The sequence below is a fragment of the Gastrolobium bilobum genome, unplaced genomic scaffold (genome assembly GCF_033153095.1).
Source record: "Gastrolobium bilobum isolate Gb01-03AN ecotype WA unplaced genomic scaffold, APGP_CSIRO_Gbil_v1 utg6113, whole genome shotgun sequence".
Lineage (NCBI taxonomy): Eukaryota > Viridiplantae > Streptophyta > Magnoliopsida > Fabales > Fabaceae > Gastrolobium > Gastrolobium bilobum.
This window is the reverse complement of record NW_026899375.1, coordinates 53,332-74,260: the sequence shown is the minus strand read 5'-3', so window position 1 is coordinate 74,260 and position 20,929 is coordinate 53,332. Positions and strand designations below refer to the sequence as shown.

The 20,929-nt window shown below is 34.9% G+C and overlaps 1 protein-coding gene across 1 annotated transcript; it reads left to right on the top strand.

Moving 5' to 3' along the window:
- The first annotated feature begins 2,680 nt into the window (after nt 1-2,680).
- LOC133290013 (uncharacterized) lies at nt 2,681-3,153 on the top strand. Its single transcript, XM_061488056.1, has 2 exons — nt 2,681-3,010; nt 3,106-3,153. Exons 1-2 carry the CDS (start codon nt 2,681-2,683, stop codon nt 3,151-3,153), a joined length of 378 nt encoding a protein of 125 aa, XP_061344040.1.
- Nucleotides 3,154-20,929: the final 17,776 nt, after the last annotated feature.

Sequence of the window (20,929 nt, the reverse complement as noted above, 5' to 3'; positions counted from 1 at the left end):
AGTCATTGGACATCTAAAAATTCGAATTACTTAAGCTTTAAGTCACTTAAGATAGAGAGTAATCAATTACTTTTTGTGGGTAATCGATTACTTCTTCAAAGACTTCAGGTAATTGGTTATTGTGCATCAGGCAATCGATTACTTCTTCAAAGTATCCAGGTAATGGATTACTTTCACAAAGTATTCAATTATTTCACATCAGAAACTTAGTTTTCTGCTGTCTTTTCGAATATTCATGAATTTAATTACTTCTAAGTGCTTTCCAATAGCATATGTATGATAATGTTCCACACTTATATAACAAATCTTTATGTGTGTGTTATAACATCTCACATGTCTAAAACATGTATTAATATATTAAATGTGGATTAAAGGGGTAGGATTAGCGAAAATCCTGAACTTTAGGGCCAAAATACAAAGAAAGGGTAAAACGGTAATTAGCCAAACATGTAACCCTAGAAAAGTAAAATTGAGTAGGAGGTCTCAAATGAGAAAACTAACCCTGGAAAAGGATGCAGAACGAAAAATTGAGTGGTTAGGCAAGTTTCTGAAAATTTTGTGAATGATATTTTTATCGGGTAAAAATACTGTGGTACAGTTGCACCGTAAAGCGTGTCGATTGAATTTTGAGCTCTAGGTTTGGATATAAGTTATAAATGGTATATAGGACTAGGAAATACAATTTTTGATAAAAATTGATAGAAATTAGTGAGTTTGGGAAAGCATGCCCACAACGCGCATAACTAAGAAATTTGATTTTTGTTAAAGATTGTCCGGACATGCATACTACTACTTCTTAGATGGATATTTAGGCTACAATCAGATACCTAATGCACCAGAGGATCAAGAGAAAACAGCTTTCACTTGCCCCTTTGGAGTGTTCGCCTACAGAAGGATGCCATTCGGACTCTGCAATGCACCCGCTACTTTTCAAAGGTGCATGCTTTCCATCTTTTCTGATATGATTGAAAAATCATTGGAGGTATTTATGGATGAATTTTCTATTTTTGGTTCTTGATTTGATTCATGCTTAGATAATTTAGCTAAAGTATTGAAGCGCTGTCAAGAAACAAACTTGGTTTTAAACTGGGAAAAGTGTTATTTTATGGTAAAAGATGGAATAGTGCTAGGTCATAAAATTTATGAAAAAGGGATAGAAGTTGACAAGGCTAAACTGTTATTAATTGAAAACTTTCCCCTCCTGCTAATGTCAATGGTGTTCGGAGCTTCTTAGGCAATGCAGGTTTTTACAGAAGATTCATCAAGGACTTCTCCAAGATTGCAAAACCCTTAAGCCAACTCTTGGTGAAGGACGTTGATTTCAAATTTGATGCAGAATGTCCGAAGTCCTTTAATCTATTGAAGGAAAAATTGACAACTGCGCCTGTCCAGATGGCTCCTGATTGGAATCTTCCGTTTGAGCTCATGTGTGATGCGAGCGCATACGCAATAGGAGCAGTACTCGATCAGCGTAAGGATAAACTATTGCATGTTATTTGTTATGCTAGCAAAGTGTTAAACGAGGCACAAGTTAATTATGCCACAACTGAAAAAGAAATGCTAGCTGTAGTATGTGCATTAGATAAATTAAGACCTTACTTGATAGGATCTAAAATCATTGTTTTTTACTAACCATGCTGCATTGAAGTACCTTATGAGTAAACAGGATGCAAAGCCACGGCTGCTGCGTTGGATGCTTCTATTCCAAGAATTTGACCTGGAGATTCGAGACAAGAAAGGAGTTGAAAATAAAGTAGCTGATCACTTGTCAAGGATTCAAGATAAAGAACTTCAAGATGGACCAGAAATTGAGATCAAAGAATCCTTCCCTGATGAACAAGTGATGGCAGTTCGCTTTGGACCATGGTTTGCAGAAATTGCGAATTACAAAGCTGTAGGATCAATTCCTAAAGACCTCACATGGAAACAGAAAAAGAAGTTCTTGCATGATGCAAGGAGGTACCACTGGGATAACCCATACTTATATTTTCAATGTACTGACGTGATTATTCGCAGGTGTGTAGCTGAGATGGAAATTCCGAAGATTCTTTGGCATTGCCATGCGTCGGATTATAGAGGCCACTTTGGTGGAAATAGAACAGCGCAACAGGTCCTACAAAGTTGGTTCTACTGGCCCACAATATTCAAAGACTCAAAAGAGTTTGTAGAGAAGTACGACAGATGCCAGAGTACGGGAAACATTTCCCGAAAGGATGATATGCCCTTAAATTGCATACTGGAAGTGAAAGTCTTCGATGTATGGGGAATTGACTTTATGGGACCCTTCCCTATGTCATATTCCAACCAGTACATCTTGGTTGCTGTGGACTACGTGTCCAAGTGGGTGGAAGCAGTGGCCCCACCAACAAATGATGCTAAGGTAGTTGTGTTCTTTCTGCGAAAGAACATCTTCACCCGATTCGGAGTTCCAAGAGCCATCATCAGTGATGGAGAAATCCACTTCTGCAACAAACAATCTGAGAGTCTTCTCACGAAGTATGGAGTCACGCACAAAGTGGCTACACCATATCATCCTCAAACAAGCTGACAAGTGGAGATTTCCAATAGAGAGTTGAAGCAGATCCTGGAAAAGACTGTTGGCAACACTAAAAAAGAATGGGCAAGGAAGCTTGACGATGCACTTTGGGCATACAGAACAGCCTTCAAGACGCCCATAGGTATGTCACCATTACAACTGGTGTACGGTAAGTCCTGTAATCTTCATGTTGAATTAGAGCATAAGACTATATGGGCAACTAAATTTCTGAACTTTGAACCAACTAAAGCTAATGAAAAACGATTGTTGCAATTACATGAGTTGGATGAGTTCAGGTTAGCTGCTTATGAGAATGCCAGGATATACAAGGAGAAGACAAAGAGGTGGCATGACAAAAAGATAGCTCCAAAGGAATTTGAGCCGGGGCAACAGGTACTATTGTACAATTCTCGACTGAGATTGTTTCCAGGTAAACTCAAATCTCGATGGTCAGGTCCATTTGTGGTTAAAAAGGTATAACCCTATGGCACAGTAGAAAGTTCACCTATTGAAACTGATAATCCTTTCAAAGTTAATAGTTGTAGGTTGAAGTTGTACTATGAGGACAGGTGAATAGGGACAAGGTTTCTGTCCCTTTGACTTCACCTGAGCCTTAAAATGTTTGTGTCAAGCTCGTGACCTTAAACAAGCGCTAATTGGGAGGCAATCCAATAGTCATTTTTCTGTTTTTATTTTATTCATTTTATTTTGATTAGGTTAGTTTAATTTTAACAAGTTAAGTAATTGGTGAATTAGTGACCATATGCAAAAGTCTTAAATCTGGGAATTGGCGCTATCAGCGCCATAATCCCAGGAAATATTCGCGCTGTAAGTGCGAGATCCACACTGTCAGTGCCAATGAATCAAAATTTCACAATAGCTCTGTGCCAATAGCACGGGCTTCCCGCAATCAGCGCCAGAGTCAAAAGTCTATGTCACACACTTCACCATTTATCTGACTTTACCTTTTTCTTTATTTTGTTGTTTTGGATATTTTGTTTTGGTTATGTCTCTTCATACATTTTACTGTTATGATTATTTTGTTTGACGTTTAAAAAGTGTGTGTGTGTTCCACTTGCGCAGAAGTAGCTTCACTTGACTAGTTTAGTTTATTGTTGGGGACAACAACATTCTAAATCTGAGAATTGGGCGCATGTTGTATGCGATACCTGCTAACTGCAAAATTGCACAACAGAGACGTCTAACAGAAAATTTTCCTGTTATAAAGGGGAGATATTTCAACCTTTATTTTTCTTAATTTTTGCTGTTTTAATTCAATAGTTTTTTTAATTCAATTTTTTTTAGAAAAAAAAAATTAAATAGTGAATTCCTGAACAAAGCATTCCTAGATTTTGCAAAAGCTTACTCAGCAATTAAATAGATTGAATTATAAGAAGCATGATATCTGTGGAGCATTAAATTTTTAGATAATCTGAAAATGATGATTGCTCGTTTGTATAACTGCTTTGATGAATACTTTTTGGATAATGATTGAAGTGAAATTTTGAAATTAGATTCTAGCTTGAATTATATCTTTGAGGATTGAGCCTAAACAGTAAATATTTTTTCAGAGAGGCCTCACTGTAGTAGTCTTCTAGAACTTGACTGTTTCTCTAGCTTGCATGCATTACTAACATGACAAAGGAACGTTTATTCTTGTTAACTTAGAGCCAAATAGCCTACCTAGAAAGAATTTCCATTGTTGGACCAATTTATTCAAAAACCTGATGAAAGTTACTTAACCATGTTTCCATTGACACACCTTGAAAGAGATTGAAATGTTTATCAAAGGAAAAAGTCAAGGTACTTCTCAAAATAAAAGTTAAGTAAGTGGAAAAAGAAAAAAAAAAGAATGGTCTGCAAAAATGCAGCTCAAAAGAGAAAAGAAAGAAAACATCTGCAAACAAAGAAAGAAAGAAAAAGGTAGTGAAAAAGGGAATAAGAATCCCGAAATAACGAAAAGTGACGGAATTAAAGAATGGGAAGAAAGTATTGTCAAAAATCTCAGTATTTCAGTCTCTCAAATTAATCAGCCTCTGTCCAAAAGATTCTTACCCTCAAACCAGGCCAAGTTATAACCTTTCAAAGACCTTTTGATCAGTCCATGCATGTCAAATGAATTCCTCAATCTTAGGAATTTGAGAATCTGATCAAGCCTATGGAATTACTACTACACTGATGGAATAAGTGTGAACCCATCAAACACTAGAGCGATGAGAGTTATATATTTATCTAGTGAGGAACATTCAAGTTATGATCTGAATTTCTTGATAAAACTTAAAATCATTGTTTGAAGTTTTTAACAGGGAAGTTATACATGCATAGCAGTCTGATCTCTTAAGATAATTGTGTTCCATGTTTTTCTCTCCATAGAATTCATCATTGTTTAAAACTTTGATCTATTACATTGCTGAGGACCGCAACGTTCAAATCTGAGAATTGTTTGATATGCCTCCAGCATATATATGATTTTAAGCCAAAAAGAGAAAGAATCTTGATCAATCTCTAATGAAAAGGGCTATAATTACTATTAATTTAATAAATCCTAATCAGGTACCTTGTCACTAATTTTCTTATATTTTTGTAGGAAAAAGTTCAAGAAAGGGCCCCAATTGAATAGCATGTGACAATTTTAAATCCTACATCAGAGGGTATCTGGAGGAGATCTTACATGGGAGATTTGATCAAGATTTTTAAGCAAGGCACATACTCTATAAATAGAGACTCAGACCCCAGAGACAAACAATCTTTGGCTGAAGAGAATTCTTGGAGGCTCACGCTGGAGATCAGGATTCCGACGGAGTTGAAGAACGAAGATCATTGATCCTTCATCTTCTTCTTCTTCTTTTTCTTTATTGTTTTCATGAATACTTTATATTTCTTTAATTTGTTTAAGCCAGCTATGTCTGGCTAGTTTCTTTTTATAGTTGGGATCACGGACCCAATGTGAATCCTTTATATTTCCTATACTGTTTTTATAAGTTAATTAGTCAGTTTGTTTTATTCTGTCTGTGTTAATTTTTCCATATTCTGTTTAGAACCGATCACTCTAAATTATAGGGCTTTGAGGGTTAAGGCTCACAATAGACATATTGGAGGTTTTAATCTGGACAATGGTAGAATAACAATTTGTGCATGACCTAGACATAGGCTTACATAGATTGCAGACTTTTAATTCATTTGCTTAATGCTTAATTCATGAGGGATTACTAGGACACTAGGATTCTAATTGGGTTAAAGGGTTGAAATCACTAGGACATTAGGGTTCAACTATTTTATAGGGAAATAATGAATTGTCTGAGCAAACGAATTAGTTAATTATAAAATACAATATAGGAATATAGAGAAGGATCAGAGGTGAAGTGCATCCTGGCTACAGTCTTTTTACAATTTTTTCATAACTCATATTTTCTTGACATTCTTGATCTTTTCTTGCATACTTTTTAAATATTATTGTTTTTTTATTTCTGTTTTTAAAATTCCAACAATCAATCACTTTCACAAATCAAACAAACTTTCTTTTTCTACTTAAGGGGAATAGTTAAATTAATACTTGGTGCATTAATCCTCGAGGGAACGATCTTTACTTATCACTTTTATTACGTGAAACGAACGGTATACTTGCCGATTATGCAACAGGTATAATCACCGCCTGATTTAATGTTATTTGATTTTAGTTGGATGGAGTCATATTCAGATATCACACCTTGGATCATGTGTTTTCTCAAAATGTGGCCACATTATAAGAATTAGCCTTTAGTCCGAGAGTCATTTCGTATAACTTGTTTTCCTTTTCTCTTTTAAATTAAAATTTTACAATTGATTTTGCCCAAGTGGGAGAATGTTAGAAAATTTTATAATAATTGTGCACTTCAATTGTAATTTTTCTTGTTTTAATAAAAACGGGCTAAGTTATGATCCATATAGGGGTGCAATATAAAGCCCAGTTAATTAGTGATCCTTTTGATTTGGGCTTGGATATCTGTAAATTGATTAGTGTAGGTAACAGTGTAGGCCTAACCCATAGGCCCATGATGAGAAGGGGACTAGGGTTAATAAGTTTAGCTAGGTCCCCTTTGCATTCAAAGTATGTTGGAAAACGGTCACTCCACAATTCATCCCATCAAAGATTGTGATCAGGGAGTGGTGTGAATTGCAGAGGAAGATCCTGATCTTTCCATTGCAGGAGCTTCAGAGGAAATAAGAAGCCTCCAAGAAATCAAGAACCATATAACAAGTAAGCCTAAATCTTTTGGTGTTCTAATTTCATATAATCTCATCTTAAAATTTCTTACATAAAATATACGAGGGAAGGTATAGAAATTGATGACGGGATAAAGTTAAGGGTACTTGACATTATATTAATGGCATAAGTGATTGCTTCTCATAAACAAGGATAATAAAATTGATAGAAAAAAAAAAGTTGGTAGCCCCCTTCACACGCCTCATCACAGATGTCACACAAATTTTATCTGAACAAACTTAAAATTAATTGAAGAGAGTTTTAAATTTAATTAAATATAAGAAAGTAGTAAAAGTAAGAAGCAATATTTCTTTTATATTTTCAAATGTAGTAAAAGCACTTGGGTCTTGAATTCAGTCAGATTGTCTTATAAAAGTCAAATCAATGTTTGACCAAAGTTTCGTATTCCAATAGAATAAGGAGCGCTATAAGCAAGGACTGGAGCATGCATCTTTCATAGACTTCTAGCTAGGGAGCACAACGAAATGGCAGACTAATTAGCTTCTCGTGCAATTGTTCATGTCTGGGATTCGCATATTCTTGAAGTTCCTCATCTAGAATGTGCTACTTTTGGGGTGTGTTTGGTACAAGACAAATATTTTGGTATCGGAAAATCACGATTAATGAAAATACAATAGAAATTGAGTTTACTTGGAATTTTACGAAAAAGTTGTTTGATTCGTCAAAATATTATCGGAAATATTGGGTAAATATTACTGATTCTATGTTTGGTTTAGAACGAAATATGACTTGGAATATGAGGTTATTTTACAAAAATAACTCTAAATTATTTTTAACTTTTGTAATTGATAGATTGAGTCTAGATTTTTATGTCTGTTGGGGTATTTTTGTCTCAAAAATTATTGTTGTGCTTTTCCTTTACTTGGTATTCTAAATTACCATATTATTTTTGGTAATCTGAATATTGATTTTTCTTTATAAATCAAATTACCGGTAATCCTTGAATATCCGGAAACTGGTTTTTGTTCCTTCTACCAAACATGGTAATTGTGTTTACCAAAGAAGGTTTACCAATAATCCTTTTGAAATACTTGTACCAAACACATCCTTGCTGTAACAAGATAGTACGGGCTTTGGTGCAACGAAATGGCAGACTAATTAGCTTCTCATGCAATTGTTCACTACAAGACTTTTGTAGTTAATTTTGCTACTTTTTCGTTTTCCCTTCTATATATAAAAGGAAAATAGTTTCTTATTTCGGAATTGATAGCCGATATTCTTCAATAATCAAATACCCATTTCCTTGGACTCTTGACATGATGAGAATTACTAATTCCATAGTATATTCACAAATAAGTTACGGTATTTCAGGAACAATGAATTCAAGGGAAGTTCCCTCAAGTGGTCAATAAGTTAAAACTCAAGTGACATGTAATCACATATATGAAAATGATTTTTTCAACGAAACCCATAATGAAAGAGTCGGACGAACATATTATATCTTATATTGTTTCTTTAATGACTCATCAATTATAAGCATGATTTGCCATGCAATCCATGCAAAACTAGTATTAATATATATTATCAAATGGGATAGGGATTATATAATTATATGTATATGATCCAATGAACAATAGTTACGGTATTTCATAGTCAATTCCTTGGACTCTTGACTTGAGAATTACTAATTCCATAGTCAATTCATAAATAAGTTACGGTATTTCAGGAACAATGAATTCAAGTGAAGTTCCCCTTACCTTTGGTGGGGCTCAAGTGGTCAATAAGTTAAACTCAAGTGACATATAATCACATATATGAAAATGATTTTTTCAAAGAAACCCATATTGAAATACTCCGAACATATTATCTGATTGTTTCTTTAATGACTCCTTAATTATAAGCATGATTTTCCATGCAATCCATGCAAAACTAGTAATAATATATATTATCAAATTGGATAGGGATTATATAATTATATGTATGCGATCCAATGAACAATAATTTTTTTAAAAAAAATTCCGGCTTAAATATCTTAATTTTTTCTATGTGATCTTTGAGTTTGGATGACGTACAAATATCTTTTGAAAGGATAGAGACATTATAATTAACTTCTAATTGGAGGATTAATTATATATGATCACCCTTCAAACACTTAAGGAACAGGATCGATATCATCTTGTTATAATTATTGTAGGTCAACCCATAAATAGGGCAACTGAGTGGTTATTATGTTGGCTCTTGGCATCATTTGTTAGCTATGTATAATTTAGAATCCTAGTGCCCAATAGCTAACACATTAATTTGATAGTTAATAGATAGTAATGATCAACACTATCCTGGAAGTGTTCAGCTGGACCAGCCAAAGCACAGTTTGTTAACCTTTTGAGATGATATTTCATTATTTTGTACCAAATAAACTAAGGGTTCGCTTTTTTTACAGTCAATGTAGATAACTTATCTACACTGAGCCCAAAACGACATCGTTTTGAGAAGAAAATCAAGGTATTTTTGTAATTATAATTTATTTCAAGGTTATAAAAGTATTTTTCATTATAATTTTTCAACTCAAAACGACGTCGTTTTGAGAGCGAATGTAAATAACTTATGTACATTCACTATTGAAACATTAAAGCCATAAACTAATCGTGTCCTTGTTTACTTATATTATATATGTTAAAATTAATTTTAAATTTAAAATTCGAAAATAATTAACTTCAATTATTATTCAAATGGATAGTATTTATTTTATCGCTTACATTAAATCAAATTATAACATATAATTAAATTTTGAGTTTAATTTAAATTTGTAATAATTAGAAGAAAAAAAAGACAATTTAGATAATTGACGAAAAAACTGTATAAAAAATGTATGAATTGAGATAAAAGAATTTGTATAATACTGACATGTAGTATTTATTTCAGTTACATGTACCCTATTTGTATAACAGTATTTAGATGAGCATGAGATCATAGCGAAGTTATGGTCATAATAATAACTATTATTCTTCAATCTATCAATATATATAATGCTAGAAGCTTGTCATGTACATCGAGGGACACTGATTAAGATGGCTCTAGTGTAGATTGCTTTTATATTATGGAAAACTAAAATAAACAAACTATCTTATATTGTATGAAAAACATGCTTTGGCTATTCAATGAACTTGGGCACTTTCACGACACTTTGAATATTAGTTTCGAGACATAATCCATGTTAATTGTGACATTTCTAGGATTGTATCTTTGTCAATGGATAACACTAGGATATTCTTTCGTCATTGTTTTTTTGGTTATAATAATTGGCTGTTCAAGTTGTGCAATCGCTTAATTGAACGCGCATTTTTTTTTATTATTTTTGGTAAAGAATTGTACGCGCATCTTATTCTCAACTAAAAAAAGATGAATATATATTTAAAAAATTCCTCTACTTTATCCATTAAAGATTATAGTATTACTATATTAATACTTAAAAATATATTAATAAACTAGTTTTTTAAATACTAAGTGTCACTACATTAACTTTCTAAATATTTTTGTCATTAAATTGATTTCTCAAAAATAAAAAAACTAGTTTAATAATAATTTTTTTAAAGATGAATATCAACTCTATAATTTTATTACTATTTTATTTTTTTATAAAGATAAATATCACGACATTTAAAAATTTTAAGACGTTATTTTATTAAGATTTATATTTTAAAGATTAATATAATGACATGCTATTTTAAGATCTGCGATGCTTATATAGATCAATTTTGAAGACTGTGTAAGAAAACATAATTTTTTAATACCGTATACAAAACAAAATTTTGATACACATGTGCCAACGGTGTAAGAAGAAAATTAACAAAATGAAGAAATTTTTTAACAATAATTTTTTTTAAAAAAAGTTCATGATAAAAGTTGAAATTAAATCAACTTAATATTTAAATGCTATAATAAAAAAAATAACGAACAAGGGTTTTATTATTCTTATCGTCACACACACACATATATATATATATATATGGAAAAAATATTTATCCTTTTAAATGACACAACTTATATCTTTTCACTCTCACAAAGAGGTGGGACTCACACCTTTATTTTTTTGTCAACTCTATCTCTCTTCCTTTATCTATCTCTGTCTCTCTCTTAAAATGACACAACTTTACATCTTTTAAACACACACTTTTCCCTATATTATATATATATATATATATATATATATATATAGGGAAAACATTTTCTCATGTTGTGACCCTTCGATTTGCGTGCAAAGCTTTTCCTTTGTTTTTCTTTTTTTAATAAATATGGGACCCACTACTAGTTGAGTCACAACATGAGAATTGAATTCTCCTACAACATGAGAAAATAACCCCATATATATATACACTTGTTTTGTTGCATTTTGTTTTTGACATTACGGCAGTGTTTCGAGTCAGCGTACATACACATTGATTAATTTATTTTTCAAGAATTAGAAAATTGATAAGAATATTCCTTGAAGCCTGTTGAATTGGCAAAAAAAATTAAAATATTACACTTTTAATAATTAATTACGAATAGGTTGCAGTTTCAATACTATTTTCGAATTTATTGCAGTCATTCACGCCCAAAATGGGCGGGACAATTCACGCCCAAGTTAGGCATGAATTACAGGAAAATATTCACGCCCAAATTAGGCGTGACAATTCCGCCCAATCCAGGCGTGAATTGCTTGACCTATAAAAACCCCAAAAATTTCACTTTTACATCTCACACCTTCTCTCTAACTTCTCTCTAAAGTTGGTCTACTTCTCTCTAGATTATTTGTGGAGCATTTTGCGCAGCGAAGCCCTGTCGAACAAGTAAGTCTTCATATATGTTTTATTAATTTTTAAAAAATAATATTATGCATGTTATAATAGTAATTTAGGGTGTTGCGCATTTAACTGTTATTATAGTGATCTAGAAATATGTTAAAGTACTTAGGAATATATTAGTGACTGTGAAATACAATAGTGACAGTGGAATATATTAGTGAACTAGGAATATTGTACATATTTAATTAAATAATTTTTGTAGGCAATGTAATGTAATATTTTTGTTAACACATGTAAATTAATATTTTTTTGTAACACATGTAATTAAATATTTTTTGTAACACAAGTAATTAAATTGTTTTTAACACATGTAAATTAATAATTTTTGTAATACATGTAATTAGTTAATTTTTGTAACACATGTAATTAATGTAATGACTTTTGAATATATTAATGAAACCAATTAATTTATTATTGTGTACAATACACTAATATGGCTGACTCGTCATCGTCGGAGTCACCTCGGTCTACATCCGATACTAAGGGTCAGGGCGAGCCTTCGGATCCCAGGACCCATATGCTTCCAGGACCATACAAGTGGGACGTACTTAGGAGGCGCACGCAGCGCACACATGTTTCACAGGTTGTGTGGAACGAGGAGAAGTGTCGCCAATGCAAGACTAGACGTGGAAAGATGCAGGGGGCATCTCCTGATGATATTCCCGATGTCGTGGCAGACTACCTACAGCAGGCTGGCTTCCTACATGTCGCCCGCATGCGGCATATTCAGGTACGCATATATAAAAGTACCGGTCATGAGACTTTTAATTTAATAATAAATGTGAGAAACTTAGTGTATGCTTAAGCAAGTTTATTTTGATAATAAATGTCTGCATTTATTTCAGATTGATCCCGCGCTGAACAATGCTCTGGTGGAGAGGTGGAGACCAGAGACACATACGTTCCACATGACACGGGGCGAGATGAAAATTACGTTGCAGGATGTTGCGGCTATATTGGGATTGCCGACTGATGGGAAAGTGGTTACGGGTGCTACATCCACGAACTGGCGAGTCATGTGCGAGGAGGTGATTGGTCACACCCCGATCGTTTCAGAGCAGCCATACGGGGATTGTTAGTATATGGATGATCTAGAGACAATCTTTTGATTAGATTAGAACATATATGGACCTTTTATATTGTCGCAAATAAATAAAAGCACTCTTTATCCTGTTTCATATTTTGTCTCAATATTATTGTTAATATATTATATGAGTAACTAGATAAACCCCTTGGAAAAAATAGGTATCTATTAAGTATCTGTGATGAGATCACGGTCATGAGGATTTAAGGATATACCAGATGTTTATTCCTAATTTTATGTTCCTAGTCTAGAGACACTGAGAATGGAGATCAGTAATCTCGGATAAGACTAGCATGACTTTTCTACTTGTATTCAGATGCAAGGTAAAGACCTCATGAGCTACAGATATGGAGATGTCTTAGCTAAAGTCGTGGGTGGACCTATAAGGGTATAGCTCGCACTGAACAGATCCACAAAGAGACTCTATGAGGAAATCTCACAGAGAGTATCATTAGAGTAGTCTCTTTATATTTGGGTATGTCTTTCCTTAGACCAGAAGTTATTATCTAGAATGTGTTCTAGAAGGCACGCTTTGACTATATACCTCGTCTGCCTGAAACATGGAGAATCATAGGTACACTGTTGGGCTTGTCCTGAAAGAGCACAGGGCTAGGGTGATAAGCTGAAAGGATTCGTCAAACCTCTGTGAGAGATTAGGTTATCTGTAAACCGGAGAAATCGGGATGACATTTACAGGGACTCGGGAATCTATGCATAGTAAAAGAGATCATGAGATGATCTGCCTTTAGAGTCAGTAGATTGAAGATTCCTTATTTCGAATAAAGCTTACCCTAAACCGCAAGGGTTGATACGTTTCCTTACCCTAGGTTTAATGGGAAGGTAACCGAGACGGAAAAAAATATATACGGTAACCAAATATGTGTAATAGGATGATCAAGTCATTAATCTAACTAGCTCTGGGGCAACAAAACATTGCTAGTGCTCTGTGTTGTCATTATATGGGTTATGGGCTTGTTGGACCCAAGCTCATTTATGTCAGTGGCTATGTTGGGCCTAATGGGTCACACACTAACACCTTATTATCAAGATCATATAGCATTAAAGGTATTGGACCTGATAATGATTGTTAGCCCAAGAAGAAGTTTGGAAGATCTCTTAAGAGGAAAAGGGCGCATGGTTTGGTTAATGGGCTTGGATGGTCCAAGACATTATTAATTAATTTAATTAGTTAAATTAATTATCAAATATTTAAATTTTGAATTTTGAATTTGAAATTTGAATTTTGAAATTTGAAATTTGAATTTGAATTTGAATTTTGAAATTTGAATTTTGAAATTTGAATTTTAAATTTAGAGGTTAAATTTAGAATTTGAATTTTGAATTTAAATGTTTGAACGTTTGAATTTAAATAATTAAATTCGAATTTTATTGGCTATGAAAAATTGTTTCATAACAAAAGGTAAGATAAGATCTTGATTGGAACAAATCCTTAGTATCAAGAGGAGATCTTTGATCTTATTCAAGGATGATTTGGGCGCTCATTATTGGTTGTGATGAGTGTCATCATGTCAACCAGATAAGCTCAAATCTGATTTGATTTGATGAGAGAATAATTGAGTGAGTTGATTCAAATATGAATACAACTACTCAACGTATCTGGACAGTTTCTTGGGCTGAATGGGGCGCACATATGGCTGACCATATGATGGCCATTAAGTTAGAATATTTAATTATGTTAAGAAATAATCTCATGAGGATGAAAAAGGAAGGTTGTTTAGAATTTTGAATTAAAACAACTCCACATTTTTCTTCCTTGATTGTGCGCCACTTTAAGGAAGATTTTTGGAGAAAAAAAATCTGAATTATTTCCCTTGATTGTGCACCACTTTAAGGAAGATTTTTGGAGAAAAATATGAATTTATAAAAGCTCTTTCTCTCATCCTCTTGATGACATTGGTCAATACAGTTGGGGATCTGCTGTTCTCGCACATTTGTTTAGACAATTGTGCGAGATTACAGACCCGCACAGATCACACATGGGTATGTGTCATATACTGCTGCAGATATGGGCGTGGACCAGGTTTCCACCTATTGCTCCTCCTCTTCCTCAGCCTACTCACCCAGAGTGGCACTTCGGGCATCAGTATGTGTCATTTGTATAAGAAATATACTTTAATTTATCTGTCACAAATTATTAATAGACACTGTTATATGTTTCATTTTGCCTAACAAGTTTAATGGTGTAGCCCGCTTTAAACCACAACATCAGCTTCTATATCGGGGGATGTTGACTAGGGACGAGGTACGTTATATTTTTTTGGAGAAATTATGATTATTATTTTCTCTTGTTGCCAAAATCATACGTTATGGAAATTCATCATATTTTTTGTAGGTTGTTTGGCAGCCGTACGGGGACTATCATTTCTTGGACATACCTGCAGATGAGCGATATCTTTGGTTGGCTAGGACACCGATCATATGTTTTCATACGGTTGAGCAGTGCCAACCAGATAGATGTTTGAGACAGTTTGGTTTGAACCAGCCGATACCTTTGAGGCCTAGAAAGCTCAAAGGGGTTCATGATCACACGCTTCAAGGTAAATGGCCTGATAACTGGCAACTTAAGCTCAGACCATACACACATAGATGGAAGATAAGGGCTCAGCACATAGGTCAGCTGCCCCCCATTGGCTGGGCTGATGTCACCAAACCATGAATATATGGATTGGTATCGGCTCTGAGGCAAGCGTTATGTATCCAGGAGGCCGGCGAAGATTGGACGCATTGTATGTTTTCTAAAGTCTCTTACTTTCTTAGTTTTTTCATTTATTGACACTGTCTTATTAAATGTACGCGTTATTTGCACCACACTTATTTTTATTGTAGATTGATGGTCTGGAGATGCTTTACTTCACGACTACTCCTGAGCATTTTGAGACCTTCGGTTTAGACTGGGTTTATGAGAAGATTGGGCGCTTAATTTCTGTATTCAGAGAGTCCTCCAGGGTGGAGGAGCCAGGATCTAAGTCCATATGGCCATATCTAAGTCCATCAACATCATATACCCGCGTCCACTTTTCCTTTGGAATCTGATCAATCCAATCTGCAATCTCAAGACTAATGTCACGAAATTTTGCAAAGGCTATATCGAAATCAACCTTAGAAGGAGTATAACCTGAAAAGAGAAAAATATTTAATAATATATTGCAATGAATTATAGAGTCAAACATCATAAAAAAGAGACCAAAACATACCCGAATTCATAATCGTCTTCTTCAATTTTTCGTTCCGGAACTTTTGATTCAAATTACTTGCAATATGGCGAAGGTAAAACACATGTTGGGCATGTGGTGGCTGCCAACCACGATGATTCTCCACAGCAGATAATATGCTTCGATGCCTATATGAAATGAGACATATGTTTTGCTTTTGCGTGACATGACGACGAATGTTATCAAGGAAGTACTGCATGCTTCCAAAGTCTCGCCTTCAACAATTGCAAATGCTAAAGGCAAACATTCAACATTTCCATCCTGAGTTGTGGCAATCAATAATTTTCCTTTATACTTTCCATATAAGTGAGTGCCATCGATTTGAATTACTGGTTTGCAAAAATTGAAAGCCTCGCAATATTGTCTATAAGTTCAAAAAATGCGATGAAACACTCGTTTTTCACGTACCAGTCGATGAGCAACAAAATAATCATCTATTTTCATATTATAAACAGAAACTGGAGAAAAGCGAAGCATATATTCACACCACCTAGGAAAAAATGCATATGACCCCTCCCAATCACCATACATGATCGCAATTGCTTTTTGTTTTACATACCATGCCTTTCTGTAAGAAACTTTGAAACCATACGCATGGATGATCCTCTCCTGAACAAGTGAAATTGACACTGATGGCTCCTCTCGTATCATTCCTAACAATCATATTGTAGTTAGACATTAAACCTTAAACCCTAACTATAAATTCAATTTCCTTGACAAAATAATCAAATAACATACCTAGTACGAGTGAAGCAATCACATCAGCATCAAGCTGTCTATGACCCTGAGAGATATGATCATTCAAGAAATTGTGGTCTCCACCGCATTTAGTAACCTTCCATTTTTCATAGTACGTTGGTTTTATTACCCTAACCCTCTACGGGCAACCCTGTTCATACTTACAACATTTCATACTTAATTTGGTAGGTTTGCTCTCAAGGACGATCGCTTCTTGATGCTCTTTCATTAGGTTTCTCTTGATTGCCATCTGCGCCTCTTTTTTTTATTCAAATTTTTGCTTAACATACAACTTGTTACCTATTATCCATGGACCATTAATTGAACCTGAGCCTGAGCCAAAACTTGAACCGTCGTGGAAAGAATCTTGTTCCCTCGGATGATCCCAATTAATGTATGTGTAATGTGGAATTTCTTTCCAAAATGGAACAACGTCGTCACCTGCAAGTATGAAATTAAACATTAAAACCCAAAAAGATGCAAATATAAATGTATATTTTCAGTCCATTAACGTCGTCACCTGGAAGTATGGAATTGCTTAACATACTAATGTATTGTGATTCACACCATATTCTTGCAGTGACCATATTGATAGATTGTTTACCTTCAAGCGCTAACTTTTTACGAATTTTTTGATGTAGTTCGCTAATTGTTGAGTTCCCCATGATACGTGTTGGCCTTTTCTCGCCTTCAAAAATGACACCACGTCGACTTTCCATTTTCCTACCATTATAATATAAAACAGCACGAACAAAATCAGAATGTGAACTCATTCTTAACTATATTAATAAAGAAAAACACAAAACAGAGTATGCATAAGCAAGTGAGACTGTATCGAAGACTAAGAAGTTAAGATGAAGAGTTGTGATGAATATGGAGATCAAAGGTGTTTATATAGGAAAAATAGGTGGTATTCACGCCCAAAGTGGGCTGGAAAAGGGGCTTAGTCACGCCTGGATGGGGCTGGAATACCCTTTGATTAACGCTGCATGGGGCGTGACTAATCACGCCTATTTTGGGCGTGAATGGCGTGGGATTCACGCCTATCATGGACGTGAATTGTCCCACCCATTTTGGGTGTGAATGACTGCAATAAATTTGAAAATAGTATTCAAACCGCAACCTATTCGTAATTAATTATTAAAAGTGTAATATTTTAATTTTTTTGCCCTGTTGAGTTATATTATTTGAATTTCAAATTATGTAAATATATTGTTAGATTGTTATGTTGTTAGGATATTTTGTTCTGTTTCTGATTGTAAAAGATTAGATTAGGTGAATTAGTTTCCTTTTATATGCAAGTAGTTATACTGACTTTGTATATAAAAGAACCCTCATTGAGGTGAAAGAATGCAATTGAGTGAATGAATTCATATTGGTACCTGTTTTGTAACATGGCACTAGAGCCTCCGTTTTGAACAATTGAGAAAAGACTCACTTTTTTTACGTTACTGTGCATCCCACCACCAAGCCCAACACTGTTCACCCAACCCAAACCCACTTACAGAATTTTTTTTTTCATGGAGACCAAAATCCCCAATTCGAACCTTACCTCCCCTGAAACTCTTCATTCGAATCCTTCCTCCAACAACACAAAACCCATCATCATCCACCAAGACTCATCTTCCTTCCCTGTTTCTATCATTCTCGATGAATCCAATTACCCTACATGGTCCCAACTGATGGACATGCGCATTGGAGCCCGAAACAAATCTGGTTACCTCACTTGAACGAAACTGAAACCGAACCCCACTGATCCCATGTTCGATACTTGGCTCACCGACAACAAGAAGGTTAAGAGTTGGCTCATTGATTCTATGAGTCTATCCCTCATGCCTCGTTTCTTAAGATTGGACACCGCATCCGAAATATGGGAGGCATGCAAACGCACATACTATGACGGTTCTGACAAAACGGTGCTCTTCGAGTTGAATCATAAATTATTCACCATGAAGCAACAGGGGCGTCCACTAGCAACATACTACAATGACCTTTTTGCAATCTTTCAAGAAATCGATCATCGAACAACATCCAAAGCATCTACCATTGACGGGGTTGTCCATCTTCATTCTGCCATGGTTCGCCTTAGATTCCACATCTTTCTAAGTGGATTGGACTCTGAGTTTGACCATCTTCGCGGAGAAATCCTTCGAAAGGAACCAAATCTTGATCTTGAAGGTTTTTATGCGTTTGTTCGCCGAGAAATCACTCAACACAACACCATGGATTCTGCTTGACCCTCTCCGGTATCCACCGCATTGCTGACTTTTGCTTCCTCTGTTACTTCGAAGCCTCGTAAGTCCTCTGGAAAAATGACCCAATTTTCTTGCACTCATTGTGGTGCTACTGGACACTCCAAACAAAGATGCTATGAGATTATTGGTTATCCCGAATGGTGGGATTTCAATAAACAACCTCGCCGAAAGGTCCATACAACCACCAATGCTACTCCTACTGCTCCTTATGCAACACCTGCTTCACCCGCTGCCCTAGTAACTCATCAGGGTAACATTGGTAACACTCTTGCTTTATCTATATTTACTAGAAACCATACTTGGGTAATTGACACTGGTGCATCGGATCATATGATTAGAGATCTCTCTGAGCTACATAATTGTGGACCTTGCACTTTTCCTTTTATCTCCAAAGCAAATGGAGATACTACTGTCATCACTGGCCAAGGATCTCTTTCCTTATCTCCTTATTTATTTCCGGACTCAGTCTTAGTTGTTCCCTCTTTAGAATTTAACCTCTTATCTGTTTCCCGTATCACTACCTCTTTGAATTGTACTATTGCTTTTTGGCCTGATTTTTGCTTGTTTCAGGACCTCTCAACTCAGATGACAATTGGTTATGGTGTTAGACGTGGAAAGCTCTATTTTCTGGATTTTAATCACGGTTTGGTCCCCTTTGTCAAGTCTTTCCATACAACTGTTGCTAATAAAGCTTCTTCCTCTGTTTGGTTGTGGCATCATAGATTAGGACATCCATCTTTTACGTATTTAAAAAATTTGTTTCCCCAAATGTTTTCTCTTCTGAATAAGGCTGATTTTAAATGTAACACTTGTGAAATGGCAAAAAGCCATCGCGTATCCTACCTTCCAAGTATCAATAAAAGTAGTGTTCTATTTCAAGTAATTCATTCGGATGTTTAGGGTCCCTCTCGGGAACCCTCCTTGTCTCATGCATAATATTTTGTCACATTTATTGATGAGTATACTCGTATGACTTGGGTGTGTATTCTGAAAACCAAAAACGAAGTGTTTACTGCCTTTAAACATGTCCATTCTATGATCTTCACTTAGTACAACTCTAAAATTCAGATTCTACAAACAGATAATGGAACTGAATATACAAATCATATATTTACATCATTCTTGCTTGACAATGGCATTAAACATCAAACATCCTGCACATATACCCCACAACAGAATGGTCTAGCTGAACGAAAAAATAGGCACTTATTAGTAGTCATTAGAGCTTCCCTCCAAAACTTTTTTGGGGAGAGGCAATCCTCTCCGCTGCATATCTTATAAATAGAAAACCTTCTAATGTCCTTGGTTTCAAAACTCCTTAACAAACACTTGAATCTTTATTCTCTATCCCTCATGTTTCAAATTTGGAACCTCGAATCTTTGGATGTTGTGCTTGTGTCCATACCCCTAAACTATTACGTTAAAAATTGGATCTGTGTGCTACTAAATGTGTCTTTGTTGGATATTTTGAATCCCAAAAAGGGTACCGCTGTTTTGATCCAGTTCTCCATAAACTACATGTCACTTTGGATGTCTCATTTCATGAATGGAAGACTTTTTTTTCAGGGAGAGTCATCGGTCCTTCTCCTTAGCGGGAGAAACCTTATGATCAAATTGGAGGACAAGCCATTCTAGAATTTACTCCTAACACTGATACTGCAGCTGAAAACACATCTAAAGCAATATCTCAAGACAACATCACAAATTCAGAAATAGAGAGTCCACATCTACCTCTAATCACTGACTCTTCATCCAGAGATGTTTCAGAACAACACCTTACTCCCGAACAGCACTAGGATTCCAACATTGAGGTAAATTCTGAACCTGTAAATTCTGAACCTGAACCATATACCCTTATTCCTGCAATTCGACATTCTGAAAGACCAACAAAAGGAATCCCTAGGAATCTCTATGAACCGGACCTGCAAGCTAAGGCTAAGTATCCTATTAACAATTATGTATCAACTCACAAGTTATCTAATTCATTTGCTTTAACAGTAAATCAATTATCTATTGTATGCATTCCTAACAATGT

Excerpts from the sequence above, each read along its gene's own strand:
- LOC133290013 (XM_061488056.1), top strand. The coding sequence starts at position 2,681 with ATGTCACCATTACAACTGGTGTACGGTAAGTCCTGTAATCTTCATGTT. Across the intron at positions 3,011-3,105 it reads GTCCATTTGTGGTTAAAAAG|GTGAATAGGGACAAGGTTTC; the intron begins GTATAACCCTAT and ends CTATGAGGACAG.